Source organism: Eucalyptus grandis, chromosome 11, assembly GCF_016545825.1.
Source record: "Eucalyptus grandis isolate ANBG69807.140 chromosome 11, ASM1654582v1, whole genome shotgun sequence".
NCBI classification, from domain to species: domain Eukaryota; kingdom Viridiplantae; phylum Streptophyta; class Magnoliopsida; order Myrtales; family Myrtaceae; genus Eucalyptus; species Eucalyptus grandis.
Window position 1 is genome coordinate 34,067,657 of NC_052622.1, and position 21,374 is coordinate 34,089,030.

At 42.3% G+C, this 21,374-nt stretch overlaps 2 protein-coding genes across 6 annotated transcripts; one reads left to right on the forward strand and one right to left on the reverse strand.

Moving 5' to 3' along the window:
* Nucleotides 1-30: 30 nt before the first annotated feature.
* On the reverse strand, nucleotides 31-7,570 carry LOC104426205 (protein STICHEL-like 2). 5 transcript variants are annotated; one of them, XM_039304304.1, is made up of 9 exons: nucleotides 6,880-7,059; nucleotides 6,736-6,785; nucleotides 4,659-6,338; nucleotides 4,328-4,547; nucleotides 2,914-3,096; nucleotides 2,574-2,798; nucleotides 1,141-1,885; nucleotides 815-872; nucleotides 31-449 (listed from the first exon to the last, which is right to left on the reverse strand). In XM_039304304.1, the coding sequence occupies exons 3-9, from the start codon at nucleotides 6,252-6,254 to the stop codon at nucleotides 375-377; spliced, it is 3,102 nt and encodes a 1,033-aa protein (XP_039160238.1). In that variant the 5' UTR covers nucleotides 6,255-6,338; nucleotides 6,736-6,785; nucleotides 6,880-7,059; the 3' UTR covers nucleotides 31-374. The 5 variants fall into 5 exon arrangements, with proteins under 5 accessions (XP_039160238.1, XP_039160239.1, XP_010037480.1 ...); XM_039304305.1 differs by lacking the exons at nucleotides 6,736-6,785; nucleotides 6,880-7,059 and adding an exon at nucleotides 7,102-7,570 and having other exon boundaries at nucleotides 4,659-6,316; XM_010039178.3 differs by lacking the exons at nucleotides 6,736-6,785; nucleotides 6,880-7,059 and adding an exon at nucleotides 7,102-7,570.
* Nucleotides 7,571-15,492: 7,922 nt separating this feature from the next.
* LOC104426206 (BTB/POZ and TAZ domain-containing protein 1) lies at nucleotides 15,493-18,581 on the forward strand. Its single transcript, XM_010039180.3, has 5 exons — nucleotides 15,493-15,706; nucleotides 15,863-15,996; nucleotides 16,295-16,598; nucleotides 17,065-17,381; nucleotides 18,040-18,581. The coding sequence occupies exons 3-5, from the start codon at nucleotides 16,311-16,313 to the stop codon at nucleotides 18,233-18,235; spliced, it is 801 nt and encodes a 266-aa protein (XP_010037482.2). The 5' UTR covers nucleotides 15,493-15,706; nucleotides 15,863-15,996; nucleotides 16,295-16,310; the 3' UTR covers nucleotides 18,236-18,581.
* Nucleotides 18,582-21,374: the final 2,793 nt, after the last annotated feature.

Genomic DNA, 21,374 nt, shown 5'->3' on the forward strand with positions numbered 1-21,374 from the left:
CGAGGAATGGGCCGTGCAAAATTCGGAAGATTTTTTCACTTCAATTTGCCAGGGGCCCAATGCATATATAGAACATGTCTTTATCCTTGCAACGCTGGTGCGAGCAGGAAAGAGAGCCCAAGATCCGTTCTCTGCCTACCCAACTGGGCTTAGAAGCCAGTTTAGAGAAGCCAGTGGACAAATTGAGGATACAGAAACAGAGCCGCCCAATATGCAGTTGACCTTCCATGCAGAGAGAAAGAACTGCCACTGGCTCCAGGCTACCATTCAAGAGCAATTTGGTGTAGTGTACTTCGGAGAAATCGGGTATATTTCCGGCTTATCAATGTTCTCCGATGGGTATCGGTTCTTCGCCCTATCTCTGCACAGCAGAACTACTTGGCAGCGCCGCAGGGAAGCACCCACTCGACGAAGTGAGCGCGTTGTCTATCGTGCCTCCTTTCGCATGCCTGCAACATTCGCATGGTTTGTTCTGATCAAGACCAAACTCAAAGCAACTTGTACAAGACTGTAACTAGGAAAACAAAAATTTGGTCAGTGTTGGAGAAGGCTTCGTCCAAAAATTGAGGGGCATCGACAAAGGGGTCCTCTTCATGTCGCAGTTATGTGATGCAGTAATGAGTCATTCAACAGAAAACAAGCACGTAGTCAAATCTTTAAGGGAGATGATTCCGAATGAGTAAAATGCATAAGTATAAGCCAAAAAGGAGAGACATGAAATAGAAACATTAACAGGACATTCAACCCATTTTACTAAGTTTACATTCTCTATCCACTGCAAAAAATAAGAGTTGTATATCTTCTCGGGGCTTACCTTCCTAAGTGGCAATATTGGGGTTCGCCAACAAAGAACATCTGGACTTTGCCTTCTCCTGCAAAAACAGAGATTCAGCAGCAACTATGTAAGAGCATGTTGAGATAAATAGTGTCATTTTCCATGAACACAAACAAAGCAGTCAAACATGCACGCTACTGAATCATCTCAACGACCATTCCACTAAAATGCCTAATGCACGTCATTACTGGACATACATTTACTTTAACATTATGGCAGACAAAGCATTGACCAAAGTAATCCACACATTCTGGCAAATAACCATCCTGAGATGTGACAGAAAATAAGAACGTAAAGCCACTCACGTATCAGTGTCCCTGGAGACACTCGTATAAGCATCCGTACGGCAGAAAAGAAATTGTTCGTCCGCGAAGCTTAACGTCTCTGTAGACGTTTGCCCAGGGATGGACAAACCAAGCTTCTTTTCCTCAGGCATATCGTGGCAGATCATCTGTCGAGCGTCAGGCACATTTGACGTCTTCTGAGCCTTCATAACACGGGGGAAACAGTTTGACTGAACTTCTGGCTCTCGGCCAGAGATTACACGGTGTCTACAGCAGATCACCTCTCTTCCTGAACAATCAAACTCTGGATCCGGCAGATGGCCCTCCAGGTCGTGTGATGACCTCCGGGACATGTCTGTACCAATACTTAGAAAGTTTCCGTCGGCATTTCTTAAGGTGCTTACTGCTCCAATTCGGTGATCACATACATGCAGCATTGGAGATCTGCAATCAGAAGGGCACGCTAGATTTGCTTTTGCCCTAGTTGTGTACTTGTCACAGGTAGAGTCAGAATAATCAGAATCACTTCCTTGTTCAACAATTGTCCGTGTTTTCTGCAGCATTCTGCGGGAGCAGCTGAACAAACTAAAAGATGGCCTTTTCACTTTTACACGCTGTGATTCCGCTGCACAAGGTACATAATTGATTCTAATCTCTACATTACGGCCAAGGATGGACTGAAGTGAACTGGCAATCAATTTCCATGATTTCTCAGCCCTTGTCACATAGTCAGGATGACTGAAGTCCAACTTAGCAACTGCAATACCTGCGATGTCAAACATGTCCAGTCATCACATATTACAGTAAATAAAAAACCTAATACAGATTGATGAAAGAAAAGTAGAAGAATAAAATGATCCAGAAGAGTTCAGAGCTAGGATTCACATGAGCTCAAGCTGGAGGCAACCAAAGATGCATCGCCACAAATTACTGTGTTATGGTGGACACCTAATGGCCAAATTAGCAAGATGACACAAAACGACATGCAGATCGAACACTGAAAAGAATTTAAGCAACAAAGGCAAGTCGACCACAATGCAGAACACTCCAAAAAAATAAAAAAAAACTGCAAATATTTCCACAAATAATGACATAAGAGGTGTCATCATGGTACCCATTTGGTTTTTTTTTTTTTTTTTTCACAAGTACCCATTTGGTTTGAGTCACCATTTGAATAATGGCATAAGTAAATCATTTTGAATATGTGGGCACGGGCTCTATCTGCGTCCAGTTAATTAAGGCAGCAACATAGAGCTCAAGGCATAATCATGCTGGGGTCAGGGACACTAAATCAGGATAGAGGCATCTTGAGTAAAGTGTATATAAAAGCCAAAGTTTCTCAATGACAGCTTATCATATCAAGAGATAATAGTTTCAGAATCACCAGTTTCTCTCATAACACTGTTGTACTGACCCACTTACTTGAGTCTATCAAAGATAGGAAGCATGTGTACCTTGATCCAAATGAAGAGAGGACATACTTCCATGTTTCATCAGAAAATTCTTCAAAGCCTTTGACTGACATAGTTCCATAGCCCTTTTCCAGATAGAATCCAGCCTTTCCCTGTAGTTTACCTGTGCATCCAATATACACGATTCACCACAATCACATGAACAATGGATGAAATGCTTCTTGCTCTCTTCTGTAGAGGGTCTGCTGCAACAGTCGCCATCTATATCTGAACAATAATTAGTCTCAAATGAATTAACTACATTCACCCTATTAAAAACTTCCTCCAGCTTATATCAACAAAGACTTCTGTTATAAAGCTGTGACTGAACTAAGCCACTCACCCTTCTCCATGTTCCGAGGACAATATTTCGAATCACGTTCATCCAAAGAGGAAGAATCTGCAGAACTTAGTTGTAGCAGCGCCACTGTGAGCCACGTTGTTTGATTCTTTGACATCCTCAATTGCTTCTCAGTTTCGGAAAGTAACTTCAAAGCATGACTCAATTTACGCAAGTCAGCTTCCGCTAGAAGAAGAAACCAGTTCCAGTCAGAAGACAGCATTTCAAGGTGATCAGCATCCACTCTATTGTTCAAAGTTTAATACACGACAAATCAGAGGGTGCCAGAGAGGTCCTCTAACATGAACAAAGTGATAGCAATTCTGCCTGAAACTAATTAAGCAAGCATCATGCTAGTCCACCAACCCACACTATGTTATCTGAGAAATACGTCCATTAACATGCACTAAGATACATTGCTGCATTCTGCAAGCTCATTTGATCTGCAAGAGAGACCAGATGGAGACCAGACGGAATTGCAGAATGTGGCAGTGTAATAATAGTGAAAGTAAAAAGTAAGACAGCATGAAACATCATTAGGAAATATCCACTTATAATGATGAGCCAAAAGGAAAAGGACCAGGGCTTGATTCTTTAATTGCACTAAATGACAATAAATGAAGGATGTGATGAATAAACGTAAAGCCCTGCTGCTGACACGTTTAATTCAATCAAGGAAAGTTTGAGTTGGCGAAGGCTTTCAAATGAAGTCGATTGCCTTCAAAATACTTGACATACTCAAAGCGGACCATACCAATGAAAGAACCAAGTGGACCACACTAAATGTTCATTAACACCTCCTAATCACTTAAGGCAAAAAAAAACTCCACCCCCCAATAGAAAGGAAAAAGACCACGCTTCCCAGTCACCAGTCCATCACAGACGTAACCACATGCGCCGCCTTTATATGATTTGTCAATTTCATGTTTTTCATTTGAGTTCATTGTGTAAAGATTATCATAGCTTTCAATTGCCCCAATTCTGAGGACCTTGGAAAAGTCATCAAGTTCTAAGGGACAATAACTAAAGAATTTCATCACACTAATGCAGTAATGCTACAAAATGACAGCATGCGCTTGCTGGCTCCTTCCTATTTCCACTGGTACAGAAAATGAGATCTCAAGGAAACTAGGCATCGATCATGGAAGACCAAGCACCACAATCTACCAAGAAAATCCAAAGAGAAGCAACATACATGACAGCAGTCAAATTCATAAATTCATTCCTCATATCATCCATAGTTAGTGGTGCACCATATCCACAATATTCGTATACCATTTATAATGGTGAAATACAATATTACATCTCATGACCTCATGTAATGATGTTGGAGCAATTTGATGACATGTTAATATGCATACATGAATATGAATGCTTCTGGCCTTCGCTAACTCAAGTAGCAGGCTACACAACTTACAGGTGTGAATGTTCGAAAACTTCCTGCGGGCTTCTGAATTTAGTTCCTGAGACTGACCCGAGAGAATATCCATGATAAGATTTGCCAACTGTGATATCAGTTGCATTGGGTCAATTCTTGATCTCATCAACTCCCGAGCTCTTATGACTGTATTGGAAGTGTCAGAAGATAAAGCTAGATCAAGCAAATCAAGCAATTCATCATCAGATACAGTTCCCATCTGCACAAGAGAAGATGGCCAATCACGATTCATTTAATATAGCATGAGCTGAAATAATTTAACACAGGTTGAGCTGAAAGCATGAAAAGGAGAAAACTGTGGGGCCCTCACGAGCTCATAGGCCAAGGACATTGTGATTCTTTTCCCAAGTAAACTGAGCTGATCGAGCATCATTTCTCCTTCCCGAAGGGAACCATTTGATTTGGCAGCAATAAATTCCATGGCAACTTGATCAAAGTCCAGACCCTCTTCTATGCAAATTTCACCCAATCTGTTGGCAATATCTGCATCCTTTATCTTTGGAAAGTGATATCTTTGAGAACGTGACAAGGCACTTCTTGGCAGCTTGTCAAGCTCAGAAGTGATCATAATAAACACAACGTGCTGGGGAAGTTTCTCTAGGCTAGTCAGAATCATAGCCCACGTCTCTGCACGCAACAATTGGCATTCATCGATGATGAAAACCTTGTAGCGTGAAGAAACTGGGGGAATGGCCGCATTTTTCAACATGGATCGAAGTCTATTTGTGCGGTTTATTATCAAAGAATCCACCTCCTTAATGTCTCTGCTCCATCCAGAAAAGAGAACTGTGCATTCTCTGCAGAATCCACATGGTCCTTGCTCCTTCAACATAAGGCAATTTAGTGCAGCAGCAAGAACTCTCGAAGCAGAAGTCTTGCCAGTGCCACGGGGGCCATGGAAGAGATATACGGAGGGTATTTTTCCTGTAGATACAGAACCGTGTAGAGACTTCGCTACTACATCTTGACCAACCAATTCATTGAAAAATTTAGGCTTTGACCTTTGACCAAGTCGCTTTTGTGTATTTGAATACAGAGTATTTCCATTTTCTCTGCAAATATCTCTCCATCCATATTGATTTGCCTCATTCACATCCTCAACTAACAGAGGCCTGTCTTCAACATCGGATAAAGCAATTGACCTCTTGAATTTCGGGGTCCCTGACCAGCAGCAGCTAACGCTGCATCCATCCCGAGAGTAATCATCCGCATCAACTTCATTAGCAAACAATGACGGGCTACGGCTTGAACCTCCTAGATAAGCATCAATTCCCATATTTCTTGGAGTACCTGCACAACTTTCGACGTCACCAACAACACCGCCCAATCTTCTCTGGATCCTGTACTGAGATTTTCGTTCTGAAGCAGTATGTTTGATCTTTTCTGCTCGAGATGATCCCATTGACATCTCACTACACGAATCGACATCCTCCATACGATTGCTAGGAGTTACGCAGACTAAGTCCAGCCCTTTGTCTGTAGTATCATGCCGATACACTTCATTTGTTAGCCCAATAAGCTCTTCTTGCTTTTTACTGCAAAAATCCAGCTCTCCTGAAGGTGCATTCCAAGTTGGATCGCATGCATCGCCAACAAAGCAGCGATTCTCACAATTAACTAACTTAGACTTCCTCGGTGTTGGATTAACATCATCTTCATCCAAGCATTTTATATCATGGCCCTTTCCCACTAGACCCTTGTCAACAGAGGCGCCTTCTTGGGGACTGTTTATAAACCGGAGAGATATCCCATTATTTGAATTGGTTTCCCAATTAGCATTCTCGATCAAAGCAGAAAACTTGCTCATGGAATTCGTCGAAGGATCCCTGAGTGACCTCACTCTCCTAAGCGCCACAAGAGCTCTGGAAATAGGAATCTCGACCGAATGCCGCCTACCATCCATCATTTTCTTCAAGACCCAACACCACAGAAAAAGTGGACTTCTCACTATGCTTTATATCTCAAGAGCTGAAAGAAAAGCAGAGCGACCCTGAAAGAAAATAAAATTTATAACCATCAAAGTTATCAAAAGAATACCCCACCGGACTAATCTATTCTTGAAAAGGCAAAAGCGTCGTTCTACTTTTTAGGGTTCGAACACACACAGGCACACACACAGGCACAGCACATCAAAATTAGGAAAAAAGAAATCACTTCATTCACGCTCTCCAGATGCATGTCACCACCAGCTCTAGCTTTCTAGCTTCTAGGAAAGTAAGGAGTTTTTTTTTTCTTTGGCTAGAAAGGAAAGTAAGGAGGTGAGCAAAGCAACAGCAGAGTTTCAGATTTTCTTTTTTTTTTTTGGGAAAAGATAAACTGAGGCAAAAATGAAGCAATGAGCAAAATATGAAATGCTTAGATTTCTGGATGGAAAAGGAGTGCAGCACCTGAACGTGAATAAAAGACAACCCGTTCGCTCTTTAGAAAATGTATGTCGCTGCACCGAAATAGAGGAAAAGAGACAGCTGAGAAGGGCGGGTAAAACAGTAAAGAAAACAGGGCAAGGCAAAAAATAAGAATGTGTAAGGCACCTGCTGCCTTAGTACACAAACGGTGCAGCTCGGAACAGTGTCGGCTTCGACTTCGCTCGAACAGAACAGGGTAGAGCTCACACACTCGGCCACTCACAGAGTCACACTACTTCATTTCTCCGTAACAGAGCATGTCAGAGTCCCAAGAAGAGAGAGAGAGTGTGTGTCTAAGGAGAATCTTGAATTCAAAGCAATTAAAGAGAAAAAAAAGGGTACACATACCTGCAAGCGAAAACAACGAACGCGAAACGACAAGGTTTGAAAAGCTCGGACCAGAAGCCAGCAGGGAATTAATAAAGAAATGCCGAGTCCCTCATGACCGCCACGAGGGTGCGACTGTAGACGGGAGTATCTCCCGATTTCCTCTTCGAAGTTAACGACGGGTTTGAACGTGGGAACGGGGGGGTGGAGATAACGTGAAAAGCGGGACACGAGACCCCCCCGGTCCTAGAACGCCGCAGCGGCATCGGCGGCAGAGCTCCCTCGTCGAAGCCTGTTCGGCATTGATATGACATCGACAGCACCGCCGGTCGGAGACGACGGTGGTGGCGGCGAGGGAAAGCGGTCAGTGGCAAAGAAGTAAATGCCATTAATGGGCGGGGGCGATTGGCAGAGCAGCGCGACTGCCATCGCAATGCGGAGAGAGAAAGGAGAGAGATTCGAGGAGGTAAAAAAGTAATGGTTTTGCAGAATTTCTTTTCTTCTTGTGCAGAGTTTTTGCAGGCGGGGGGTCTGGCTCTCGTTCGGCGAGCCTACGGGGGTTAGTTTGGGGATTTCAAGTTTCGCGCTCGACGGTTTTTAGTTAGTTGGGAGAAGGTGGTGGGGACCGGAAAAGCCGTGTCTCCGGTTCGGTTTGGCGAAGTTCTTTACTCGCGCGGTTAGAGCGTGAACGACAAACGCGAATATGTTGCCAAAAAAACAGGGCCATTTCTCAAAGTATTGATTTAAATGTGTAATTAGCAACTTATTATGGCATACTTTTTTTTAGTAATGTAAAGCTTAGGAGCACTCGATAATAAATGACTGAGAGCACTTGTTAGAGAATAATAGATGAAATTTTACGCTTTTAACGGTTTTACTTAGTTGATAAATGATGTTGCTTGAATATTTAGACTTGATAACCCAATTCCCTCAAAAAATCTTTATACTTTCACTAGTGGCAAGTGTGTCGCACAAAAATGAATATTTTGGAATTCGTTATTGCTATCAAGGAAATAAAATAATGGCATGTGATTGCATTGTCAATTCTTGCGTGAGGATTAGGGTGTAATCTTTTCAACTTAGGAGATGGATAAATCATCGAGAATTAAGCTATGCTTGTTTTTAAAGTACTCGTTAAACAGATTTAATGTGAAGCAGCCATCTTTTTCAAAGTTGTGATTATACATAAAAAGAAAAAGAAAAAGAAAGAAATAACAATCATTGTATTGGAAGATTGCATATTAATTATTTAATTAGATGTCCACGAGACACTCATTGAAAGACCCTACTATACATGGGACCTTTTTAAGAACGTATGTCTTTCATGACCCCTGTTAAATATTTTTTTTGGAAATCGAAATCATACATTAAAAAAATAAGAACAATCAATAAATTGGAAGATTGCACATTAATTACTTAACTAGATCGTCCATGAGACACTCATTGAAAGACCCTACTCTATACGGAACCTTTTTAAGATCGTGTGTCTTTGATGACACCTGATGAATATACTTAACCAAGTAAAGTTTTTATTCACAACATTTTCTTTGTTGCTTGAGGTACACACTAAACTATATTCCTTTATCTCTGAACCAAAAAAAAAAAAAAAAAAAACTATACTTCTTTATTATCACCCACTGCGGTGGCGTAATTGGCTTAAGCTTTGTCACCCCACTGCGGTGGCGTAATTGGCTTGAGCTTTGTGTCTCCCATGAAAGGTACCAAGTTAGAATTCCAGCGGCATTTCTTAGTGACTTAACCGGCCCGACGTGAGTGCGGTGGCTAACTTACGTCAACTCAGGTTCTTTCCGTCGATTGTCGACTTTCGAGATTTCCTAAGTCATAAAAAAAAGTAAAAATAAAAACTACACTCCTTTATCAATAAAAGGCAAATAATACATGTCAACACTCGGGCGACATAAAGACCAAATAGACCCTTCAACAGCAAAACAGACGAGCATCAACCGAAGCACAGCATCTGAGGCGCGTGGTGCTATTGTAGATGCGTTTCCGAGTACAACGGAAAGAAGGCAAGGCAGAGGGAGGCGAGTAAATCCGGAACGAAGTCCGCATTCGGATAGAGAGGACAAGAGGACATGTCCCCCAAAATTTATGCCTCGGCTCCCACGGGACATCGACTCATCCCATCAAAAGAGAGCACGGGCGTCCGTCGGTCCATGCATCCTGGCGCGCTTGTCTATCCCCCAAAAGTCGTGTCTTCATTTATTGAAATCCAAACCCAGGCCAAGAGCCAAAAGTCGAAAAGGATCACACAGACTTTTGGAAGACCGTGTCCGATGAACCCATTCTCATACCATAAATTTCGAAATCACCGGCAAATACATCCGAACGACAGTTATTAAATACTCATTTAAGAAGATGATTAATATCAAGAAAAATCTAGTACATTTATGATAAATTCACGACAAATTATATTTTTATTATTAAAAATCTTAAAATGATATACTTTTGACGAATTTACCCAAAAATTGGTATACTTATGATAATTTTACTATTTGCTAGTTTTTGTTGAATTTTAATGTCGAATTGCTAAATTAAATGATACATAACAATTGATTAATGTACTAATTTAGGATTTTGCTCTCGATTTATCATATTTGTGCTATTATTAATCCAATTTAATGAATTGTATATTTGTCACAAATATATCAGTTTAGATTTTTTTACTATTAAAAAATTATTTTGGAATAAATTTATTATAAGTGTACTGATTTTGGATTTTTTTAATCATTTTGAGTAAATTTATTATAAGTATATTGGTTTAAAATTTTTCATGATAAAAAAATAAATTTATGATAAATTTATTATAAATATAGATTTAAATTTTTCGTGATTTTAATCCTCAAGAAAAAAACACCATTGGTCGGCATTTGGGGAACCAAAAATTTTGTTAGTAGAAAAATACCGATCCTTATCTCCCCCAGAAAGAAAAAGAAAGGGAAACGAGATCATTATTAGCTCTAGTCGCATAATTCAGTGCATGAATTATCAATAATTTATCATCAGTTTCGAATGAAAAAAGAAGAGAGAGAGAGAGAGAGAGAGAGGGGAAAGTGGGGTTGGACCACAGGCGAGGGAGGGGGCAAGGGGTTACTAGCGAGTCAGTGAGTTGACCGCACCGCTGGCTCCGGCCATAATCGTTCAAAGTAGAGAGGAGAGAGAGTAGGATAAGGACGGATAGATTCTACTTCTTAGGCCTGCAAAAGAGTCCGTGACGCGCCGACTCCCCCCTACGGGGGGAGCCTACGCGCCGCAGCCAATTAATGACGGGGCGCTCGCCTACGCGCGGGATTCGGGGGGAAGAGGGGGCGGCGTTCCCCCCCCCCGCCGGACGGGCGCACGTGGTTTGACCCCGTCTTACCGTTGCGAATCCCCCGTCGCTCGTCCAGCCGAGGCCAGCTGGACTTTTTCGCCTTTGTCCGAAAGGGTAATTAATTAATTCATTTCTCCTTTCCTTTTTTTAGGGGGGGGAGGCCGGGAAATTTAGGCTGTGCATGACCGCTGCTCTCCTCCTCGTTGCATTTAAAATCGACATGTGAACGATTTAATAATTGTCATTGTCCCCTACCTCGCGCGATAGTCGTGTCGAATTATTATGTGTCATGAAAATGAACAAAATCAAATGGATAAAAGAATGGGTGATCCATTTCAAGCCTAAAATCCGCGATTTGGTTCTTGAAACATATCCTATTTAGGAATGATTGGTTTTTAGGGGACACGTGAATTGTCCGCTAATGACCGATTCTAAGGGTTCTATGGTTTGTTTGTCCATGGAATCAATTAAAATGTCCCGACTTTAAAAGAGGCATAAGACTTAAGATCAAGCGACAAATTCGGAGGCTAGAGAAAATTGAGAGCAAGAGTGATAGAGCGATTGACGTTGTTGAAAGCCACCAATAGTGAGAAAGAGAGGGGGACGCAAGCTGTGAGATAAGTGAGGTGAGAGATGGAAAGAAACAAAAAGGAAACTAGGGTTTTGATTTGAAAATTTTAAACTTAAAAATTTTAAAAAGAAAGTTGTATATCTACCAATTCAATCAAAGTTAGCAGTTTTACACTTAGAATCATGAATTTGACTAGTACTCATTAATTCCGATAAATTAGAACCATGAACTGGATCGTTCCTATGGGAATCGTTAATTTTCGGCTAATCCGATTTGGTGTAGTTTTAAATTTTTTTACACACCTCTACTCCTATTAATTGTGGAGCTTACTTGCAATCAAAACGGTAGGTTCCAAGGTCGACTCAAAAACCAGCCAGGACTTTTTTTTTTTCATTTTATTATTTATAAACATAAATACGATCATTTCTATTTAGAGATAATATATAAACATATATGATTTCAACAAATATTTTCCGCGTAAAAGAGAGGGCAAAATAACTCATTCAGGGTCGAGTCAAATCAATTCAAAAAGGGTACGGTTCCAGGGGCCGGGTACAACCTGCCGATTCAGAGTACTGAACCAGGAACGAAACTGGTCAAGCCCGCTTTTCAGTTTCTAGAGCCGGACCGATCCCTCTTGTGAATCGGCTGAATGAGACCGGTTAGGGCCGGTTCCATTTGAAGCCCAGCATATAGGACGTCTCGTTTGTCTATTGTCATTGTCAGTGCCTCCGCACACTCCGGTTCGAAGCCTTTTTGTCACAAGCCTTGCACTTTTATTGGGCCCTCTTTCGGCTTCTCTTCATGGGCTTTTGCACTTGGTGAAATGGGCATGACTCATCACTCAAACATGAAAAGGCTGGCTGCCTCCTCTAGCTTGGTTTATCGAGTTGAGGTTCATTAGATAAATAAATAAATAAATAAATAAATAATTGTAATGCTCCGAGCTCTTCAATAAAAAATTGATTTCGGGCATACCTGTGTTCGAATGAATCACAGTGACTCTCCCTGGAAGTAACTTTCATAGCTAAGGTTGTCCCTTTCGTGGATGCATCATTGATAAACAAAATTGGACAAGAACCACTTGCATACATCCATACAAATTAGTCGAATCAAAATATCAAAGATGTCCCGTGTTAATCCAAGAAGATATGCCAAAATTTTGTCAGTTGCTTGGTCTTGCCGACAGGTGTGCCGAATTGATGTGAAGCTCGAACTTATCAATTCACGAGATAAGTTGGAGTGGCTTATAAATGTCTCGATTCAACTTATTATCAGTGTCGATTTCGTACCAAGATTTTTTCTTGTACCGTCAACATCTGGTGCTTAGGACAAGAACCGAGTGGAAAAGATTTTCGCAAGGCGGGGACCGACAAGTGGAGTTTTTAAAGTTTTTAAAGTTTTTGGCGTTTTTATTTAATTTTAGCCTAAGGACCAGAGTGGATGAAGAGACGGTGGCTCGACTCGGATTGGTCGTGAGTTGACACGTCGGACCGAGTCGAGCTGGCTCTCCGGTTCCTGAAAGGCCGGTTTTCGGTACAGGTCCGTGGGTGGCCTTATTCCCTTCCACGTCAGCTCCTAAAAGATCTCGCGTCCCTCCCCCGCTGTCCTGAAAAGAAATATACCCGATGGGGCAGGGGCAAAGGTGGAACTGGAAAATAGATGTCCGCACGCGTTTGCTCGCCACGCGCCCTTTGTCCTTACTGCTACTACCGCCAGGCTGGCTACGGGCAGCGGTGTTGGTGCCCTGTTTTGTGATTATTATTTTCTTTTTTCCGATTTCGCAGGGAAAAAAAAAAAGAGAAAAAGAGAGAGAGAGAAGAAAATCGAATGTCCGTTTTCCGTCGACCGCCAGGAAAGTTCTGGTTGGTCAAATTCTGGAATCGCCGGCTTAGTCAGAGTCAAACCATAAAATCGAGCTCGGACGGCGGCTGATGTCTCGCCATCGAGAAGGTTTGGGGAAGCATCCACGAGAAAATTTGTCCAATGCCCACACGTTTAAATTGTTTGCTAGGGAAAAAGCTAATATGTTAAAATCCAAGAGATCATGGACGTCCAAACAAGCAAAATAAGCTGGGGGTAAAATTGGATGTTGATATCATGTTAAAAAGTTCGATCTAAAACTTAAAATTAATAGTTAGAAAGAGCTTACGTCTATATAAAAAGTATATAAATCTCATAAATAAGCGATGTGAGATATTTCAATATTTTATTTGAGCAATGACCACTTCTCTTTTTTTTACTTATCTTGGATTGTCTTTTATTTCAAATGAATTATTTAAAGGGTAAAACTGTCAAATTATTTTATTTTATTTTTAAAAGAAATCTTTACAATTCAAGCGAGATGCCAAATTAATTAACTCACTCACATGGCCTCGCACACCATTTAAATTTTCATGGAAATAGACAGTGGGGCCTACCTCGTGGAAGAGACGTTTCGTTTCTGCATCCATGAAATTTGGGAGTGTTTTTAGAAAAGGGTGTCGGTACACGAGGGTACTCTTTTTCGACCATGAAAAACACGAATGCTTGTCCAATGCTCGGGTCATTCGAACAAAACAGAGTGAAGTATGATGAGAATTTCCCACGTCCCCTCTCCCATTCCATTCATTCGCTTACCGTTTTGCGTCCTGAACTTCTAGAATCTGCATTTTCTGCCGGACCACTAATTAGGGCCATCAAATTTACTTGCTCACCAATCAAAAAACAAGTTGAATTCAAGGATGATCGATTTTAAGGTAGGTCATTTTCACTTTTAAATCATGAATCCATAGACCCACCTGAAAATTGGATTGGGTGAGTTCATGGAACCGATCAAAATGTCCTCAATAAATTCATGCGGTACATTTATCAAAGTGGAGCAGCCGCCTTCCTTTGCCGTGATCTATTTGTGTATGCTTTTATTTCTATAGCTTTCTAGCAAGGCTGACTTTGGAAGGAGTCTACTCGAAAAAGTTGGGTTCTCTGGGTCATCCGAGGCACCTTCTCAATATCTAGTACATAATGCATCCTGCGATAAACCACTTTCCAACGTCAACTCTTTACAAACCGTAAATTTGAAATGGGCCAAGTGTTACTAGCAAAAGTTACAGCATGGCCAATGTTTGGCCCCAATTCCTTCATAAATATTTCTAATAAATGAGAAGAAGGTGGAGGCAGTGGACATAACCTTAGAAACTATGTGGAGGTAGGAGTTGTCCGGATGATTTTGACGAATCGATATGGAGGCCACAAGATAAGTAAAGCGAGAAACAAAGAGAAAATTGGGGTTTTGATTTGAAAACATAAAAAAGCTATACATATATGTATATATACTAGTTCGGTTTGGGTGAATGGTTTCACATCGGGAGCCGGAAACTAGATTAGTACTCATTGGTTTCCAGTAAATTGAAATTGGGAACCGGATTGGTTCAGTTATGGGTGGCTCCCAAACCTTTTATACACCTCTATTGAAATTATCGTCGAAGACAAGCAAGAATGCAATGAAATTCGAAGTTTGGATAACAAGACTTGAGATGTGAATCGAAGGTTCTAAGAGTGAGGTGACTCAAAGTAGCACGTGGATACAAAGTCGATGAGATGGTATTCGGTATCTCCCTCAAATCATCCACACATTTAGCTAAATAACGCATGTAAGGTTTGTGGTGCTCTTGGTTTTTCTCGAGGCACTCTAGAGTCCTTTTTAAAAAAAAAAAATGGAAATTGGCATAAATAATCATTTGATTTTGACCTAATATGTAATGTAGTTTCTGAATTTTTAATTTGTTCAATGTGATTCATGAATCATAGTCAAATGTGCAATATGATTCCTCAACTTTTAATTTGATAAATATTCAATTTAATCCATAAATTATATAAAATCGTTCAATTTTATTCCTAGACTTAAATAATGAAATAACAACATTAAATATATACCAAAGATCCATGAACCATATTGAATAAATTAAAAGTTTAGAAATTATATTACATATTCAACTAAAGTTTAGAAATCATATTAAAAAATTAAAAATTTAGATATCGCATTACATATTGAGCCAAAGTTTATAGATGTTTGGTGCCATTATCCCTTTCGTTTAAGGAAGCAACGACTCATCTCCTTAAAAGAAGGATAGAAGACGCGAGCAAGTACGTACGCCAACGCCAGACAAGACGAATAAAGAGACTCGGGACATCCTCGTCCGGGTCCCTAGCCGATTGATTGGCTGGATTATCTCCCTGATTTTTTAATACGAGGAAAGAGTGGCCAAAACGAAACTTGCAAGTGGGAAAGCCTCGTCCACATTTTTAGTCCAACCTCACCGCACCGTCTTGCCTGCGGGGCTGCTCCTGCTACAGTCCACACCGTCATTTCGCCGTCCCCTCCACTCAAAGATTCTTCCTTTTCTGGTGAGAGCTTTGTCTATAAATTCGTGGACGCACCGCAGTTCGGACCTCCCTCACTTCTCACGCGATTCCTCTCCTGCTCCCTCCACCACCAACCCGATTCTCTCTCTCTCTCTCTCTCTCTCTCTCTCTCTCTGTCTCTGTCTCTGTGCGCGCATGGAGGATCCCAACGCTAACGCAGCATTCGCCGCCGCCGCGGCGAACTTCTACGGCGATGCGTACGGACCACCCTCTCCGCCGGCGGGGGCGCGGACCCGTTTCGCCGAGAACTCCCCGAGCCCGACGTTTGGATCCTCACCTCCGGCGGCCTTCGCATCCCCGCCCACTCTGGCATTCTGGTAATTTGAGGACACACAGAGAAAGTCTCTGCGTTTGTCCGTTCGAGTTGCTCCTGACCTCGATGAACGAGAAATTCAGTTGATTCTGCGTCGCGGTTTTTTTCCGGAAATACCGGGCGCTCATGTGTTCTTGTTTTGGTGGGTTTGGAATGGCAGGCATCCGTGTCGCCGGTGCTGGAGAACATCATAGACCAGCCACGGAAGCACCGGAGCTCCGAGCGCGTCATCCCGATCCTCGGCGTCCCCTGCGACGCCGTCTCGGCCTTCGTCGGATTCCTCTATTCCTCGAGGTTCGGTTCTTGAATCTTCGATTCGCTTGCCCTCGTCCAAGATCTCACACGAGTCTTATTGCGGATGCTTCTTTCCCTTTCGGAATAGACATGTCATCCCAATCAATTATTGTCGCATGATCACGCCTAAAGTGTCGCTGCCACTTAGAGAAGTAAATCTCTACAAGCTTCCCTAAATTATATTAACCGACGTAGCATTTTTGCACGATCTCCACGCGAGCGCATTGTCACAGAAATGGTCAGGTCCGGTTAGAAATGCATGAACAGCGTTCATCGAATGACGTGCGGTGCGGTGCAGGTGCCCGGAGGACCAGATGCAGAAGTACGGGATCCACCTGCTGGCGCTGTCCCACGTGTACCTGGTCCCGCAGCTGAAGCAGCGGTGCACCAGGGCGCTGATCCGGCAGCTGACGGTCGAGAACGTGGTGGACGTGCTGCAGCTGGCGAGGCTGTGCGACGCCCCCGATCTCTACCTCAGGTGCCTGAAGCTGGCCCACGCCCATTTCGAGTCCGTGGAGGCGACCGAGGGCTGGAAGTTCCTGCAGAAACACGACCCGTGGCTCGAGCTCGAGATCTTGCAGTTCATTGACGAAGCTGAATTGGTACGCTTCTACCCAAGTTCACGTTATACGTGCGACGTTGAATTCGGTTGAGTGGTCAAACGCTCCGTCAAAGATTCATGTATTGGACTTGGAGAACACGTAATACTAGGAAAGAGTTTTGTTTAGGCACGTTTCGAAGCGCAAGTAGCTTGAAGAAAATTGCAGTATATCAACATCCTAGAATATATTCGAAGTCTTGACTGTGTTCTAAATATTCGTTTCCTTCCTTACTTCTCTTATCCTGGGCAGAAGCAAGCAATTCATTGGTCATCGGTCTTCTACGGGCCTTTCTTGTCAATCAAATTTTCCTTGCTTCTCGGGTTATATTTGCATGATAACATAGAAATATAAAAAAATGTGATTTTGATTTTGACCAAAGCTTGCGAAGATTAACGAGCGGTACACTTCTCAAGTGCAAAATGTTTTGACTGTTTTCTCAAACTCGCATGAATCGACTGTGAAACAGAGGAAGAAGAAGAGGAGGAGGAACAAGGAGGACCAGAGCCTGTATCTGGAGTTGAGCGAGGCCATGGAGTGCTTAGAGCATATATGCACGGAGGGCTGCACGAGTGTCGGCCCATGCGATGCCGAACCCCTGATGAAGAAGGAGCCGTGCGGCAAGTTCACCATCTGCCGCGGGATCCAGCTCTCAATCAAGCATTTCGCGACCTGCGAGAAACGGGTCGGTGGAGGTTGCTCGAGATGCAAGAGCATGTGGCAGCTTCTCAGATTGCACTCTTCGATCTGTGACCAGCCCGATTCTTGCCGGGTTCCCCTTTGCAGGTAATAGAAACCTCAGTTTCGTGTTTACCAGCCAAAATTGATTCTTTTGTATTCGTATGGAGATGTGTTGCTGCAAGACATTAAATTTCTGTTGAGCATGCTAATAATTATGTAGTTTAAACTCGAGGAGCTTTCTAATCTGGCAAATTAGGTGGAACTCTGCCATAATCATTCTCATGTCAAATCCAGACATGAACGATAAGGGGAAAAGACTACATTGACTAATACCTTATCTTGACTTTTCTAAGTAGACTAAGTTGATATTCTTTGAATCTTTCCAACGGGTTTCTAAGTGCTTGGCTGCTATAAGACATCAGCAGTGACATGACGAGATGGCAACCTGGGTCCGTCGTTGGACCCATCAGTAAATTGTCGTATTAGCATTTCACTCCATCGCACGGCTCCTTGCAAGAATAGGGATACTTTCAGTGGGATTGTAGGGTCAGATTGGGACTGTTTCTTGAATTCATCATGTTATTGGAAGTTCATGCATCATTGGGACATTATCAACTACTGCTGGCTCATCATGATATCCGCCGAATGAATTCTGTGGGCCTCTTACTCATTAAAAAGCTCCTTGTCGATGTCCTCTCTTTGGGGCCTGTAATGAGTCGTGAGGATTACTGATTCATATCTGCTGTCTCGGTGATTTTAACAGGCAATTCAAATTGCGAATGCATCAAGAGAAGAGGAAAGACAATGCCCGTTGGAAGCAGCTGGCGAAGAAAGTCATCTCGGCAAAGGTCCTATCCTCCCTGTCTCAGCCCAAGAGGAAGAGAGCAGAGGACCTGAGAGAGGAAGTAAGTGATCGCAGCATCAGAAGCATGAGATTGCCGACAATCGCGAGCCATTAGCATTTCACTGGTTGCCAACATGGAAAGATGGCAATGTGGTCGTGAGCCAGCACCTTTTTCGCAGCTAATTACCAGATCAAGCAGACGATGCCCGTTCCAAAGCTTGCCCATATAGTAGGCTGGAACCGTTGCTTGTACTGTAATTATAGATATTCAAGTTGATTCAGATGCAAGTTATCTATAGAGGTCTCCGTATTACCTTATAGTCTTTTGATGTTTATAACTTTCGAAGGGCAAATGTGGATTCAGTGAAGAAAATTGCCCGAAATGTAGTATATAGAAATTGTTACGTGTATCCTGCAACCTGTGGTGATTTTGTAATAGACATTAAGTGGTTCTTCTCCTACTTTCTCACCATTGCTTTTAATATGTAGTGTTGAAAGGTGTGCTTTGCACCTTAAACACGAGTCGTGCTCTTAAGTCTTTCACATCTGAGCAATATCAAAGTCCGCACGAGGTCTCCGACGAAGTAGTTTAAGGTCATAATCAGGACCACACCTTTGCTTTTTTTTATATGTAGTGTTAAAAGGTGTGCTTGGCACCCTAAAAACGTGCCGTCCTCTGTTCTTGCAGTGGAAATTTCTAAGACTGGAGGGACCACAATACAAAGGAAATCTTGGTGAAACGTCTCTATTAAGACAGAAGCAGTTAGAATGGGATCAACTTGGTGGCGTGAAGTCAAAAGAGACCCGTGAAGGCACGAGACATGAGCTGATAGGTTACTTAATGGTTTGATTTCCTGCATCATTGGGAAAAAAAAGACCACTAAATTCTTGATGTGCATGACTGAACTATTACAATAGCCAGAGTAATGTCTCCAACTTCAGGTTGACAAATATAAAAGAAAGACAGCGATTCGAGCAATTTTCTCATAGCTTAGATCGTAATCAATGAGATTTGTTGCATAAGCAAGTTGCATAATTCCGTGGAGTTTTTTTATGATGCTTTGTTAAATTTACTTGAAATTTCATAACTTCTCTTCCTCGGCTTATGATTTCTCCATGCTACATCGGACCTTGATAATGTTAAGTTGTCGCATAAGCAAGTTGTGTAATTCCATAGAGTTTTTTTTGTATGATGCTTTGTTAAATTTACTTGAAATTTCATAACTTCTCTTTCTGGGCTTATGATTTCTCCATGCTACATCGGACCTTGATAATGTTAAGTTTAGGTTCCACTCGTAATGATGTTGACTTCCGGGAAAAGATCTCATTATGAGTTAGAACAGGTGTTATCACATATAAGACACTTCATTTCACTATACGTAAATGATGTGGGATTTGGTTCATTCTATCTCCCATGCCATTCTAAAGTTGGAGCTGCACTTTGCTCGGGACAAGGTGCCCCTTTTGGCCTCAGCGATCACTCCTACTCTCATCGGACCTGGTTGATACATATAAGTCCAAAGAAATTTTCTTATTCTATTTATGATGCATTGATGATCCTAAAGAACTGAATTTTCATTATAAGAGTTTTAAGGATTTGTGTACATTTCCAAAGGATTACGCGACTAATCATTCTTCGAATTGTGCTCGACAGCTTTTAAAGGGCAATAAAAAGCTACAATGGGCATGGCGACAAAGGAATCTTCCGAGTCCCTACAGTTCCCCCCTCCGGAGATATTTCCTGGAGCCGTTTCCATCATTCAAAGGGCTCTTTATGCGACAAGTCCACGCCTCGGAATCTAAAGTTTTTCTCGCTTGTAATCGTCGGCGGGACTCCCCTGTGCTGGGTCATTAGTAGTCAAATTCACTGGTTTAGGGCCATTTCCCTATTAGCTTTTGAGAGAAAGATTCCTTCGAGAGCAATCCTAAGTGATCATTTTGCTAGGCCATTTGCTCACGTGGGTCCAAACAGAGACAATGGCAGGCCATTCCTCCGACTTCATGATTCTGCTACCCACTTGCTCTGGCTTTCATTGCAGCGCCAGCACGAACAGCAAAAGACCATTGTTTGCAATTGCGGGGGTGCTTTAGGAAGCATCCTAGACAGAAAAAGGAAAGAGATGATGAGACCAAAATTCTTCGACGAGACGCGGAAAAGACCCACATGTGTATTCAGTGCCCGTTTCAGTGATGACTCGTGAATCACTCGCTCACTCCGTGGTTGATCCATGCTCAGGATATTTTTTCACGCTTCCTTAAATGTAATGATGGAGTGGGCATCTTTTCGTTGTCTCCCATACTCGATTCTTTGCATTAGACCCCCTTACGTGCTGGAGTCTGTTGATTAGGCACGACAGGAGGAAAAGAATCGAAGGTCAATTTGGGCAGCTCTGTCTTGTTTTCGCTGTGACCTGAATTTGACATTCAGGCTGCAATGAAACTGTAACAGTCCACCCCAATTTTTTTTTTTTTTTTAAATTTTATTTGCTGTTGCTTGTCATGTCATAGACGAAATATTGTTTCGTTAAGAGATGCTTGATCATTGCTCGTCTTTTCGACCTCAGTAGGTTATTAAAAAGTTTCATTTGGGATCTCATCCGGATCTTGAGATTTCCTGAATGTAAAACAAAGAAAGAGTAGAGCTGAGTATAGACTCGAACGAGATATTGTATCAATTGGGGGCGCGAGATATTAAAATAAGAAATGCATCCTAACAACAGCCCACCATCTCCCCCGATGCAAATGAACAGGCGCAGGAGGCTCTCGCAGGAGGCCCTTCGGTAATAATTGTTTCGATAACAGTTGTCCTATCATTGCTCGTATATGATGGACCCTTATTTGCTGCGGATGGATCGAAGAGAAGGGCCCGGAGGACTGTAGGATCGGGCTGGGTTAGGAACGGGGGTTATCATGGGCTCACTCAATAGGCCTCTCTGTCGGGGACCTAACTTCTAATGGAAGTGTACTGGGCCTGCTAGTGGGCTATGTAGATTAGATGGGTTTGAGGTGAGCCATCAGCTTTCATGGAAGCTTAGCAGTCGGAGACTTGAAACTCAAGAATTCAGGACAACCTCGTTCATATGCCATCAGGCATAGAACTTTAGATGCAGATCAAGATGCTAAGATGCACTCGTATTGCTGATAAACTGTGCGTGGCAGTCGAGTCTTTCCGCTTCAGATTTCAGCCGAAGACTGATTGATCGGTGAATTGCAGTGGTTGTTGAAGGTGCATTTTGCAGATGTGCTAGGACAGA